Consider the following 13,015-nt stretch of genomic DNA (forward strand, 5'->3'; position numbering starts at 1 on the left):
CCATAAGCAACATCAAAATCCTCATCTTTTCCTTCTGACTGCAAAAAGTTTTCATTTCTAAATTTGAGATTTGGCCAATTCAGAATTAAGCAGCAAGAGTAAGATATCTCCATGCTGCTGGCTAAATTTCTGTCTATGGAAGATAAATATTATTCTGCTTGTGTTGTGATAGTGAAAAGCAAGTGAAGCTAGTAGGTGCTTTCTGACACACAGATGATTAAAAATAATATTAAAGAATCCTGAATTCTACCAGAAGATAGGTGACGATTCTGGCCGGGATATAGTCTCAGAAAAAATGCTTAATACTTCCAATGTGCAACTTGAAAATACTGGGATAGTACTTTTATGTTAGGAAAAAAGAAGACCAGACTTACTGAAGATACTCAATATTCTACTTGCTTTTGCTTTGTTTGCTGCTACACTTAGATTGTGTACTTGTAATTGTAGCACCATTTAGGTTGGAAAGGACCTCCAACCATAAAGCCAGCACTGCCAAGTCTACCACTAAACCACTCCTTAAGTACCACATTTATATATCTTTTAGATACTTTCTGGCATGGTGACTCAACTACTTCCCCAGGGAGCCATGCCAGTGCTTGATAGCCCTTTCAGCAAAGAAATCTTTCCTAATATCCAGGCTAAACATCCCCTGGTGCAGCTTGAGGCTGTTTCCTCTTGTCCTATTGCTTGTTACTAGGGAGAAGAGACAGAACCCCACCTTGGTACAACCTGCTTTCACGTTGTAGAGACTTATAAGATCACTCCTGAGCCTCCTTTTCTCCAGACTGAACAACCCCAGTTCCCCCAGCTGTTTGTTCCTCCTAAGACTTGTGCTCCAGACCCTTCACCAGCTTCACCGCCCTTCTCTGGACACGCTCAACACCTCAATGTCCTTTGTGTTGTGAGGGGCCCAAAAATGAACACAGAACTTGAGTATACTTCCACATATGTGACTGGTTTAGATCTCTGGAATTGTTGAGAGCAGTTATTCACATTAGGAAAAAAATAAAGGAAGGGAATTGTAATCCAGAAAGACTTACAAGATGTGTTTCTTCTTTGCTCTAGGTTCTGAGCAGTCTGTCTTAAGATATTTTTTAGTGCATTTTCTGCATTTCCAGGTGGGAAGCTCTGAAATGCTTTTCTACGGTAGGAAATGTGCATAAGTCAGAACAGGCCCTCTTGCTACTAACAAATCATGCAAGGGAATCAACTGCGGTGTGAGTGTTTCAATAAACAAATTACTACCAGGTAAATCCCAAAGTCTATTAGCTCCATGTCTGTTTAACAACCCTATTAATTATGTGAATTACTATTTTTTCTACTGTATTATTCTTTAGTTTCATACCCTTGGTGAAAAACAGTACAAAGTGCAGAAGTATTACTGCCTGCTAACATTTTCATCCCTGGAAGTTGTTGATACTTCTTTGTACATGATACGGAAGAAACTGTTTATGAGATCTAAAGAATGTGTTTGTACATGTGGAGGTTCTGAAGGAAATACTGATGTAGGAGCCCAATTTTCTGAAATAAGTGATTCACAAACTGTTTATTTGCAAGGCAACGCCTACAGTGAAGGCTGACAGCTCCAGCAGCCTTTCCAGGACCAACCAATCACTTGTGCATAGCAGCTGGACACATTTTACCCTGGTCCCAGTTTCACTCAATCTGGTATGAAGAGCAGGAATGTATCAATGTGTATCGGCAGTAGTGTGGCCACCAGGGCAGTGATTGCCCCCCTTTGCTCGGCCCTGGTGAGGCCACACCTCATGTACTGTGTTCAGTTTTGGGGCCCTTAATTCAGGAAGGACATGAAGGTGCTGGAGTGTGTCCAGAGAAGAGCAGTGAAGATGGTAAAGGGTCTAGAGCGTAAGTCCTGAGAGGAGCAGCTGAATGAGGTGCAATTGTTTAGCCTGGAGAAAAGGAGGCTCAGGGGGAGCTATTCTGAGAGGATGTTGTAGCTGGATGGGAGTCACTCATCTCCCAGTCAGCCCTCAACAGAATGAGAGGAAATCTCCTCAAGCTGTGCCAGAGGAGCTTCAGGTTGGACATCAGGTAAAATTTCTTCATAGAGTGATTAGACTTTGGACCAGGCTGGCAAGGTCATAGGTCCAACCTATGATCAAACACTGCTGTGCCAACTAGACCAGGGCATTGAGTGCCACGTCCAGTATTTCCTTCAACACCTCTGTCTGTGAGGTTAGTATTGGCACGTTTTGGTTCTTTCCACTGCAATTCATTTTCTCCCAGACAATTTTCTTTTAGACACAAAATTTCCCAATTTTCTTTTTTCTTTCTTCAATTGCATTTCTTTCTTTTCTGTTTCGCAAGATCTCGTTTCCCTTCCCGAAAGGAAATGGAATTTCCTTTCGGGAAGGGAAACGAAATCTTGCGAAACAAAAAAGAAAGACTTACAAACGCTCTGGAAAGGAGATATCATCAAATGAAATGCAGTTGAAGAAACGTAATAAAATTGAGAAATTTTGTGGCTAGAAGTAAATGGTCTGGGAGGAAGTGAGGTGCAGTGGAAAGGACCAAAACCAATCTCTTAGAAAGTAGGGGAAATAATCGAGGAGCAAAACAGAACTTTGAGGGGAAGATTTCCCAATTGATTCCCATTGAAATCTTCTGAAACACAAAAGAATGTTTTACAAACACTCTGGAAAGCAGATATTATCAAATGAAATGCAATTGAAGCAAAAACAATAAAACAGAATATTGGGAAATTTTGTGACTGCAAGCAAATGTACTGGGATTAGTGAGGTGCTGTGCAAAGGAGGAAAACATGCCAAAACTAAGCTCACAGATGCTGCAAAGGAAGAGGAAAAAATCAAGGAGGAAGACAGGACTTTGAGGGAAAGATAAGAGAGACATGGCATGGATACTGAAAAAAAAAATCTTTACCGAACTGAAAGCCATCAAAAGGCATGGGATGCCATGAGGTGCAGGGACATGGACCAAAACCTGCCCAATTGATCCCCATTAAAATTGGAAGATTTCATTTCCTTTCCCAAGAGGAGGTGTTCAAAGAAACACCTTCCCTAAATTGGACTCTGTGATTTCACAGGTCTTTTCCAACCTTGCTAATTCTGTTATTCTATATGAAATTACTGAAGCCTCCTTCTAGACACATTCTTCCTATCCTTTTCCCCCCTTACAACTTCCAGAAATGGTCATGGATGACTGCTTTTTTTTCTTTATCTCTCTCCTTTGAATAACAGTCAGGATATATGCAAATTTTTCTTTTCAGATTTTTCTTACATGCTATTTTCTTGCTGGTGACCCTCTCCCTTTCTCAAGTTTTTGGCTTTATCCACATTATTATGCATTTGTTCCTATCTGTTCTTAATTATAAAGTAAAAAGTTCCTTGTCATTCTTAAAAGCTATTTTTAAATTAAATTATCCCACAACCCTCATTTTTTGGGCAAATGTAAAAATTATTTAGGAGAAAATTTTCCCTTTTTGGTACTCTAAAAAGAAGTCTTTAAAGCTGTGTGGTAGTTCATGCCATTAAGCACACTGTGTAGAATTTAAATTTAACTAATTTGACTGGACCTTGCTTTATTACAAACTAAAGTCATCATATTGGCAAAGATGAAGAAAATCTGTAAATTTTTGCATGGAACCATGAGGCCTTGTTTTAGGTGATGGAAACTTCATTAAAATCTCTGTGCTGTAAAAATAAGAGCAGACGTGAATAATATACAACTGCTCAACATAACTTAATAGAGTGGAAACTTGGTAAACTGCTGTAATTTGGTTGCTCTGCAGTTCTGTGGCCATACCACAGATTTCTTCATGTCTCATACCATGGATTTCTTCATTCCCCAGTGTACAGCATAGCCTGCTGCAGCCTGCATGAGAAATGGGACAAGTGTGCTTAGCTGTGAGTTGGATCCACTATAATAAGTTTATCCCAGAGCTACACAGACCTCAGCAAGCAGCTATTTTAAGCAGGGAATAGCAGAGAACAAGAGCAAAGAGACGCAAAATATGTCCAGCTGTCTCCCTTTCTAGAATTCCAGAGTGGAAAGTGTTGCTGTGGTATGCATACTGTGAGACTCAGGTAGGACATCTCCCTTTCTTATCCCTTCATCCTCTTCTTTCTTTTCTTTTTGGCAATTTTAATAGTTTACGGAATACTTCAGGGTACAACTGTAAGTTTTAGTCCTAAACTTGGCTTGCAGAGAATAAACCATAAGGCTACTGGCAAGAGGCAGGGAGTTATTTCCAACATAATAGTTTGCACAGGAAAACCATACCACCTGGTATGTGTTTGCTACATTTTAATGGTCTCCAGTGGTTTAATGGGATATATTCAAATCAAACCACTAAGCCAAAGTTCATACAGCATTTAACAAAACATATTCAGTGTAATGCACAGCAGTTTTCCTATATTTCAAAACCTCTTTGGTTTCTTACTCAAATGCTCCCCATGCACCACTGGGTATGTGCTAGTCTTGGTTTGGACTCCCATGGCACTCTCAAGCATTTTATCATTTGCCTGTAGAGTAAATGAATCCTCTACCTCTTTATTGTATCCCTGGGCATGACTTTCTATTTCCACTATAAACATAGTCAAAGATAGGGTGAGGAGATTTGAGAAGAATCCACAGTTTTCTATTCTTCACGCTGATAGTTGAGTGTATCTTTATTTTGTGAATGCAGTCTTATGCCTTATATAGGGCCCCTTTATGTTATAGTGCCTTCAGCATCAACCCTAAACCCAGAATCAGAAGGAGTAAGTGTCTGCTTCCAGGTACAAAACTATCTACTTCAAAAACTCACAAATGGTCCTGCAAGGAAAATTATGATTGCCTCTTTCTTTATTTAATAAATGTGGTTAATGTCTTAAAGGAGTTTTCCATTAAAGTGAAATTTTGTTACATGCCAAAAGCTAGGATATAGTCTTTAATTCTGTCTGACTAACACTTTGAAATTGAGTACTTTCCCCTGTTATACTGGTGTACTGTTACTTATTTTTCTGTGATGGGATATTATGATCATGCATATTATAAATCTTTCCTGAGTGAGATTTTAATGACTTATAAGTGCTTATCTGGTCAATGTACTCATCTGCAGCCAACAATCCAAGTACAAAGTGATTATTTTGAAAAGCAATCAAAAGTAAGTTAAGCACTTCTTGGATGCATTGAGAAAGGTGATAAAAATATCATTAATTATTTTAAGGATTTTAACTACAAATCAGTGAGGAACCTTGGAATAAACTTCTATTCTCAAGATCTCAGTTGTAGCAAAAGTAAAAGTCATAGGTATGAAGTTCTAAATTTTTAGGCTTGAATTTATGTCCTGTTAATTGGATATGAGAGCTGGTTCCTACTGAATTTACTTGCAAAGGATTTTGAAATAAATGGAATATTTCACTGAGACAACCTCAGTGAAGTAACATTATTGTGTAGCTCTTTCCACTTCTCCTTCCTTTATGCCTTCCTTCTGGATTGGAATATATAAGAAAAAGATTATAGTAAAGAAAAAAGATTTTGTAAAATTAAAGTGTATAGAATTTTATAATCTTCTGCAGTGATCCTCATACTGACTTGAAAGGAACAGAGCAGACTCTTCACACTACTAGTGCACTCGTTTGGGACTTTAGTGATCATCACAAGATGTCACTTGTATGAATAGCATTGATGTTGGCATGAAACGCCACAAGCATCTAAAACAGAATTTGCTGAAAGTATTTAAAAATAATTCAGGTTATTTTGATTCAATGACAGTTTGACCAAACACAGTGGTCAAGGTTGTAGGCTTTATAATCATGGTCATAAAGGATATTTTAGCTGTGATACCAGTAGTACTTATTGTTCCTGTTTTCCCATTTAACCACCCAGATACTTTTAAATTGAGCTTTCTTACACTGACTTTTTAAAGCACTGAAATAGTCTTAGTGCAATAAGGAAGGAGCAGGAGGTTTCTGCATGTGTGTCTGTCTGAGCCACCAGGGGGGACTCATGCCTCACCTATAACTTTTCTGCAGCAAGTATCTGAAAAAAACACCCATGCTTGAAGCAGGTCTAGAAAGTCAACTCAGCAGAGAGTTTGTCTTCTTTCATGTTGAGAGAGCTTTATGTAAAATCTTGTAAATCTGCAGTGCTCTTTCCACTCTGCCCATGAGTGCATCAGCCACCCAACGCATTGAGCAGCAATGCCAGACCACAGAGTCTGGCCACAGAGGGACCCATGTTCAGCTGGGAAATCTTGTATATCAGTGGGGTATGGTCATTGCCCACCCCCTGCCCGCTTCAGACTGACCTGGGACTTGTACTAAACCTGTTGGACTGACAGAAGACTCAGCAGAGAGCCTGGCTTGGCTTCTCACAGACTAAATTCCTTCACACCACTGGTCATGGTTTTGTGGCTGAAAGAAATATTTTTTTGGCTGTACGTACAAAAGTTAGCTCTTCTTTCATATCTGTTTCATAGCTCCTTTGTGGCTGTCTCACTACTGCATTTCTTTTTTCTGACTATTACAGCCTTCCTGATTTATTTCAATTTCACTGCATGTCTTACTGTTTTTAAGCAAAATTTGTCTATCTTGAAACAGAACTGTGTTACTGCTGTGATCACAAGGAGCTTGTATGTTTTATCCTGTTAAACAACAGCAAAAATCTGTGTGTGATGGATGTACTCTGGAGATCTGTCAGGAAAGTTATATAATTTTGAATACCCACTTACAAGCCAAATACTGAAAATTTCTTAAAATTTTGAACTCTGTCAGGCCAGAGGGACTCTTTTTGTGGTCTATAGAAAGATTTGGAAAAACTGAAGAGACTTCTCTAGTTGCAATAAATTTTCAAATTTTTGTCTTATTTTGTAAATTATTTCATGTGGTAGTTAATTATTTGGTACTTTCAGGCACATTTAATTCAATTTTCCCTTTCCTTAATTAATCTAGGAATTACTCCCATGTCTGGGCACGATCAGTCATGGTTTTTGTGCACATCATAACATCAGATGGTTGCATTCAGCTCCATTTTAAATACATCATCTGATTATATTCCTTCATTCCTTCTAATTACGTTCCTTCATTCCTAATACACCTTCAGGTGTATTCTAAAAGCATGGTGAGCTTTGTAAGAAGCTCACATGAAAACCAGTGAGAGGTACTGACTACCATAAAAATAAAAGAATGGACTTGGTGTTCATCATTTGTAGATTTTTCTCTTCTTAAATATGTGCAGGAAACTCTGTGTTTGAAATTATGCCTTTAAAAATCTTTCCCCTGATGAGTCAACTAAACTTGCTCATTACGTGCTTCTGGTAGTCATAATGTCATTTCACTTCCCCATTTCACACAGTTTTCACTTTATTTTTTCACTCTTGGTTTCAGCTGCATTGTCTGGGGAAAACATAACAGCAAAAGCAGGAATTCTTTTTCTTAACAAAATTTAGTATGATGATAACTGACAGTGCTGCAGTAGGATTAACAAAGATTGCAGAGAATTTGATAACTAGCAGAACTTTCCCCGAAGACATGTGACTGATGATGACTGTGCTGAATTTTCTTCCTCTTTCTCCCAAGTGAAGTTTTATACCATCGGATACTGAGCAAAAAAAAAGTAGCTATGTTTGGACTCCTTTTTTTTATTTTTTTCACCCCTGGAGTCAGTGAATTCATTTGTACATCATCAGATCTTGAAATGTCGTATACTTTTTGTGGTAAGTAAAAAATTAGGTAATCTGTTAGTTAAGTTTGTGGAATAGTTACTGTAGTCTGAGGGATTGTGAATTTTCTTTCAAAATTGTTTCTTTGAGGAGTACTGAAAAAGAAAAAGAAGTGTATTTCTGTTATTAATCACCGTGTTATAAGAATTTTACTTCATAGGCATAAATCTTACCATGATGCTGGTTCCAGCAGCTAGAAGAGAGAGAATTTTATTCTCAAGTGAAGTAGGCATGTTTTTGTTCAGGAAATATTAGAAGATAATGGATTTAAACTAGTTTTGCAAGTACTCTGTTGTATAAATTATACCTGTTGAGTTAACCAGTGTGTTACAGTGAAAAGCTTGAAGTATGCGGAAAAAAAGAGGGAATGTTGTATTCTGTCAGGCTGCAGTATCAATCAGGTTCTGATACAGCATGGGGTGTCCCTTCTTGCCCTGTCTGTGTCATGGGCTGATATTTTGTGTATTTTAAAAATGCAAGGTGGGTCAGTCACAGAGTAAATCTACTCAAAGATTCATTTACATTACCTGGAAAATATGCTGGTGCATTAAAAATATTTTTAGGTCTTCTCAGCATGATTAGCATAAGTAGGGATATTTTCAGTAGAAGACCATGCTGGTTTAGTGCTAATAAAAAGTTTGTATATCTTCAAAATAGAAATAAAGGTGCTTTTGGCTCTGTTTTTTTTTTGTGCAAAATATCAACAACCAAAAATTTACTTCTCTTTACTTAAAGAAATATGATACTGGTTTTGCCCTCTAAATGTAAAAATAATTAATTATATAATTTTAAAAACATATTTAATATTTACCACATGTATTATATTGAGCAGTCTTATAGCATATAACTTAAATACATTTAAAAATATGTATGTGTTTTTTGTGTGTATAACTGTATATTCTTATTATTTTTATGGAGAAGCCTATTCACATTATCAATGTGAAATGATTTTTTTTCTGTAGATTCTACAGCTCATGCTTTCATGTTTAATCTGACACCTTGCAGCACAATGAACAAACCTGTCTGGAAGGCTGCTCTTACCTGGATTCCAAGTGAGTGTCTCTTAACTAGTCAATTATATTCTAGAAATGCTGAAAATTAAATACAACTGAAAAACTGACACTTCATCCTAAGTGCCATGTGATTTAGGAAATTGGTTTCTGGGGTTAAAAATGGAAGGTATAAACTGTGGTGACGGACAGAAATGATGATTTGTGAAAATGTGTTTGAGTTTTACTTGGAGTAGTTACCAAAACCCTGCATGCAGACTGTCATTGTAAACACAAATCTGTGACAGTTTAGGTGTATGTGCATTTTGCTCTTCTGGCCTGGACAAGATCCAAGTGTTTTAAAGGAGAGAGAGTATCATCAGGCCATACAACTATGGCAGGACTTCTACGAAGAATATGCATGTTCCAGAAGCTGGAAATAGCACTGCATTTTGTGTGCAAACCTAACTGGGATCTTTAAACCCAGCTTTAAGCCAGCAAGATCAGCTAATGAAATGTTTAGGACCTGGCTGTATCTTAAACTTCCCTTTCTGTACTATGTTTGCTTCCCTAGAAAGACATCTTTATGATGTGCTCATGATAGTTTCTTTGCAACACCTGCTTAAAACTGAGGTCTTCATTTGAGCACGTGTTTAAGTTAGCTGTGGAGCTGAATGAACTCTGTTTCCATTATTGAAGAAATTAAAACAGACTTTGAAATTTTCCTCCCAAATATTTCTTAAGACTAATTTTTTTGTTGTTGAAAGCAACAATAGCTTTTTTTTTTTTTTTTCTTTTTTTTTTTTTCTGGAAGTAGCAGTTTTCAAGATATATACCTTTTTAATTTTGGGGGAGTCTTATAAAAATACAGTATTTTGACAAAATCCAGTTTTTATCTAAACAGCATGTCTCCATATATGCTTTTCCTCCCCACCACTTACCATTTTCTTACTTGCAATGTTTTAATTAGGAAGTGACATCCACTTTTTGAAGATTGTCTTCAATGTCTGGTATGATGGTGCCAAAGCACTCCTCTGGAAAGAACTCCTCTGCAGCGGAGCTGACGATGAATACTCAGTGTGCGGAACGCTGAAAGGAGGTTGGTGTGAAAATACATGGTGCAATCAACCCATGAAAACAGATTTTTATCTCCACAATCTGAACCTTGCTTGGTAGGCAGCAGACCTCAAAGCAGGCAATTCTCCAGTGCCAGAACCACATTGAAGTAGAAAATATCCAATTTTTTTTATTTTAACATCCTTGTACTGCAGTTTCCGTCTCCATAAATGAGGATTACTAATATCCTTCATCTGATGATGACACTTCTTATGAACATCTCTAAAATGACATGGAAAGATTACATTTGACTGGACTGAACAGGAAACTTGAGAGGCACTGTGGGCACTACTAATATCCAGAACAAAGTTTATTTAGATATGTGTCTGGATGGGTTTTTTAAGAGATTTTATACACCTACCTATGATGCTTTTATTTTTTTTTCAATAGAGCCTTTGGTAGGGGCTAACAAGTATTAACACAATACATGCTCAGATTCAGAGAATTCAGGCGGGATGTCAGACAAAAGGCCAAAAAGACCTGAAAGGAGGTCAAAATCCAGTCTGTTTTTCCTTTCTTTAAAAATCAGTATCTGCTCTCTTCAGTTAGCATTCAAGTGAACTACTATTATGAGTTAAATTACTGGAGTTATCACAGTAGGATTTGTCTGGAGGAGATGTTGCAGGAGCACTGTGGTTAATGTCTATTTTCTAATGTGGTTTCAACAAAAAGTCAGAGCTCTGAGAGAAGAACCAGATGAGGGCTTTATCAATGAAAGAGTAAGTGACATTGGCAACTGCTACTGAGAGATATGCCATATTGCTTTGAAATTATTTAGGCAGTCTGATTGATGGCTTTATGGTTAAGTAACTCTTTGTATTATAATTATCTCTGTTTTTCAGAAACAATTGACTCAGCATTTGACATTAAAGGCTCAAGAATAACATTTCCAAAGGTACTTTTCAACATTTTGTATAATAGCAAAATCACATACTTACAGGTATATTTTTTCTGAAGAGAGATGTTCACTCAGACTGTAGAAAACAGAAGAGGAAATGTCAGAAAACTTTCTTATAATAGAATTGATGACAATAAAATGGTAGCATCTCTGAAATGTTAGATGTTCTAAGGTTATTATTCCTCTACCATTCTTCCTTTATTTTATAAAAGAAAATACCAAAGTAATCAGTTAATGTCACCTTAATTATTCTATTTTGTTTGGTAAATTATTCTCTTTCCTTTTACCTGTTTGAGTAAATCCATTCATATTCCTTCTGCCCATTTCATTCTTTATTTTACATACTCTTCACATGCTGCTCTTTTACTCCATGAAACTATTTTCAAAGATTTGAAAAGGGATAACAGTATCCAAAAAGTAAAAGCCGTGCTCTACTGTTAAGCCAGGGACAGCACCAGTCCTCAGGTTAAGCCATTCTCATCCAACAACTGCCTCATCAGTTGACTGAGCTTTTCCAAGACCCTTATCAACCCTATTAATCCCTAAAAACGTCACTAAGGAGTTCCTACTGGTCCAAAATCTCCACCATCCCCCTTAGCTCATGGGCCTCCAACAGTCCAACAGCTCTTGTAGCCCCAGAGCTAGTAACAGACAGGAACATCCTCTGCCATGAGCTGTCCTCCTATCGATGAGGAACTTATGGTAGACCTGACACTTCCTGATGGGACTCTGCTAGACCAGGAAATGCTGTTCCTGAGTAGTCTGGCTGTGAGAAGGAAGTTGAACACTGTTTTATTCTTACGCACTCGTATACCTGGCTATACCTATGAGAACAGTCCCTGATGGGGATCTGTCTTTTTCAATTCTAACAGAAATCACCAGAACCATTCCAAGAAGCCACTCAGACAAGAGCAGGCAGTATTGTGGACTAATTTTCTTTTTTTTTTTTTTTCTTGTTTTAGGGCAATTATACTGTTGTTGTGCAAGGATTCTCTGATGATTCTGAGAATAATATGCTCATATGCTTGAATTTCACCATGATAGTAAAACAAGATGCTTTCTGAATGCAACAAACTTCTCAAAAAATTCCAGAATATGGTGGTCACTTCTGTGAGCAACTGGAATCCAAGCTGTGAAGTAATTTGCACACTGAATTTCTTGAGGCAGAATACATCATGTGCTGTCTGGGAAGCTGTAACATATAGTCTTTGTCATTTGTAGCACAGCCATAATCACTTGCTCAGCCAATGTGCCCAAAATTTCTGGGAACCAGGCATCCTGATTAGCCCACAGAATTACCCTGACTGGATGTCAGGCTGGTCCTGCATTTTGGTGCTGTGCCTTGAGTTACAATAAAGTTGAGAACTTCAGGCTGAGCTAAAGTAATCAAGAAGTTTTGAAGTTTTGAAGTGCCAAAATCAAAAGTTCATCAGTACTCAATTTAAAATAACACAGCAATTGAATTTGGGAACCCTGCTGTGAGGTGGTGGGGGGTGTTTTTTTGGTTTGTTTGGGTTTTTTTTTATTTTCTTGTAGCAATAAATCATGTTAGTACAATTAATTTAAGAGACGGTTTTTATTCTCCTGTTATTTTCTGATGTTTCTTCAGATGTTTCATATTGTTCTGCTCTGTTTACACCAAGCTGAAACAGAGGAGTAATAATTTGTTATGTGGTAGTAGCTGATGTGGATAAAATCCAAAATGGAACACTTTTTTTTTCCAGTTACACTGATACAGTACAACTGAATTTAGCTATCTAGAGCTGCAAGTGCAATCCCTTAGAATGTTCTTAGCTCTTGCTCAGAGTCCGAGGGGCAGAGGCTGCACAAACTGTGTCCTTTAGAAGCAGGAATAGATCAACAACAGGTTGATCTATTCCTCAAAGGTATTCCTAAAGTTTTTCTGTAGCTTTTGCCTCTTGGGCAGCTGACACCGAGTACCCACCTGCACCCAAGACCTTCAGTCAGACTTTGGTGGAGTATGAGATTTGGCCCTTAGGAAAAGTGCTGTCCTGTTTTCATCCTCAGCCCCCAGACAGCTGGGCTGGTGAACTTACTGAGTTCAGAGACTTTTCCCCAACTAACAGGACACAGTTGAAGTTGCACATTGTGCTGGCTACTTGTTCATGCTGTCTAGCGGATCACTTCCAAATGCCTGGAAAAAATTAAAAGCCAGAAGAAACGAACCTCTTTTAGACTGCTAAATACCAAGCATGCAAATAAGAAGAAGTGAAGCTTTTAATCTCACTTTATACATAAAGAAAGATGTTTTTCAAACTTGGTATCAGAAAACTCAAGGAAAAACTCCACACCCAAGTTTGTAGATAT

General features: G+C 37.7%; 1 protein-coding gene across 1 annotated transcript; it reads left to right on the forward strand.

Annotated features, from left to right (window-relative positions):
* Positions 1-1,430: 1,430 nt before the first annotated feature.
* Positions 1,431-12,270, forward strand: LY96 (lymphocyte antigen 96). The gene is made up of 5 exons (XM_038128920.1): positions 1,431-7,678; positions 8,647-8,736; positions 9,644-9,772; positions 10,632-10,684; positions 11,650-12,270. Exons 1-5 carry the CDS (start codon positions 7,585-7,587, stop codon positions 11,749-11,751), a joined length of 468 nt encoding a protein of 155 aa, XP_037984848.1. The 5' UTR covers positions 1,431-7,584; the 3' UTR covers positions 11,752-12,270.
* The last annotated feature ends 745 nt before the right edge of the window (positions 12,271-13,015 follow it).

The sequence above is a fragment of the Motacilla alba genome, chromosome 2, assembly GCF_015832195.1.
Source record: "Motacilla alba alba isolate MOTALB_02 chromosome 2, Motacilla_alba_V1.0_pri, whole genome shotgun sequence".
NCBI classification, from domain to species: Eukaryota; Metazoa; Chordata; class Aves; order Passeriformes; family Motacillidae; genus Motacilla; species Motacilla alba.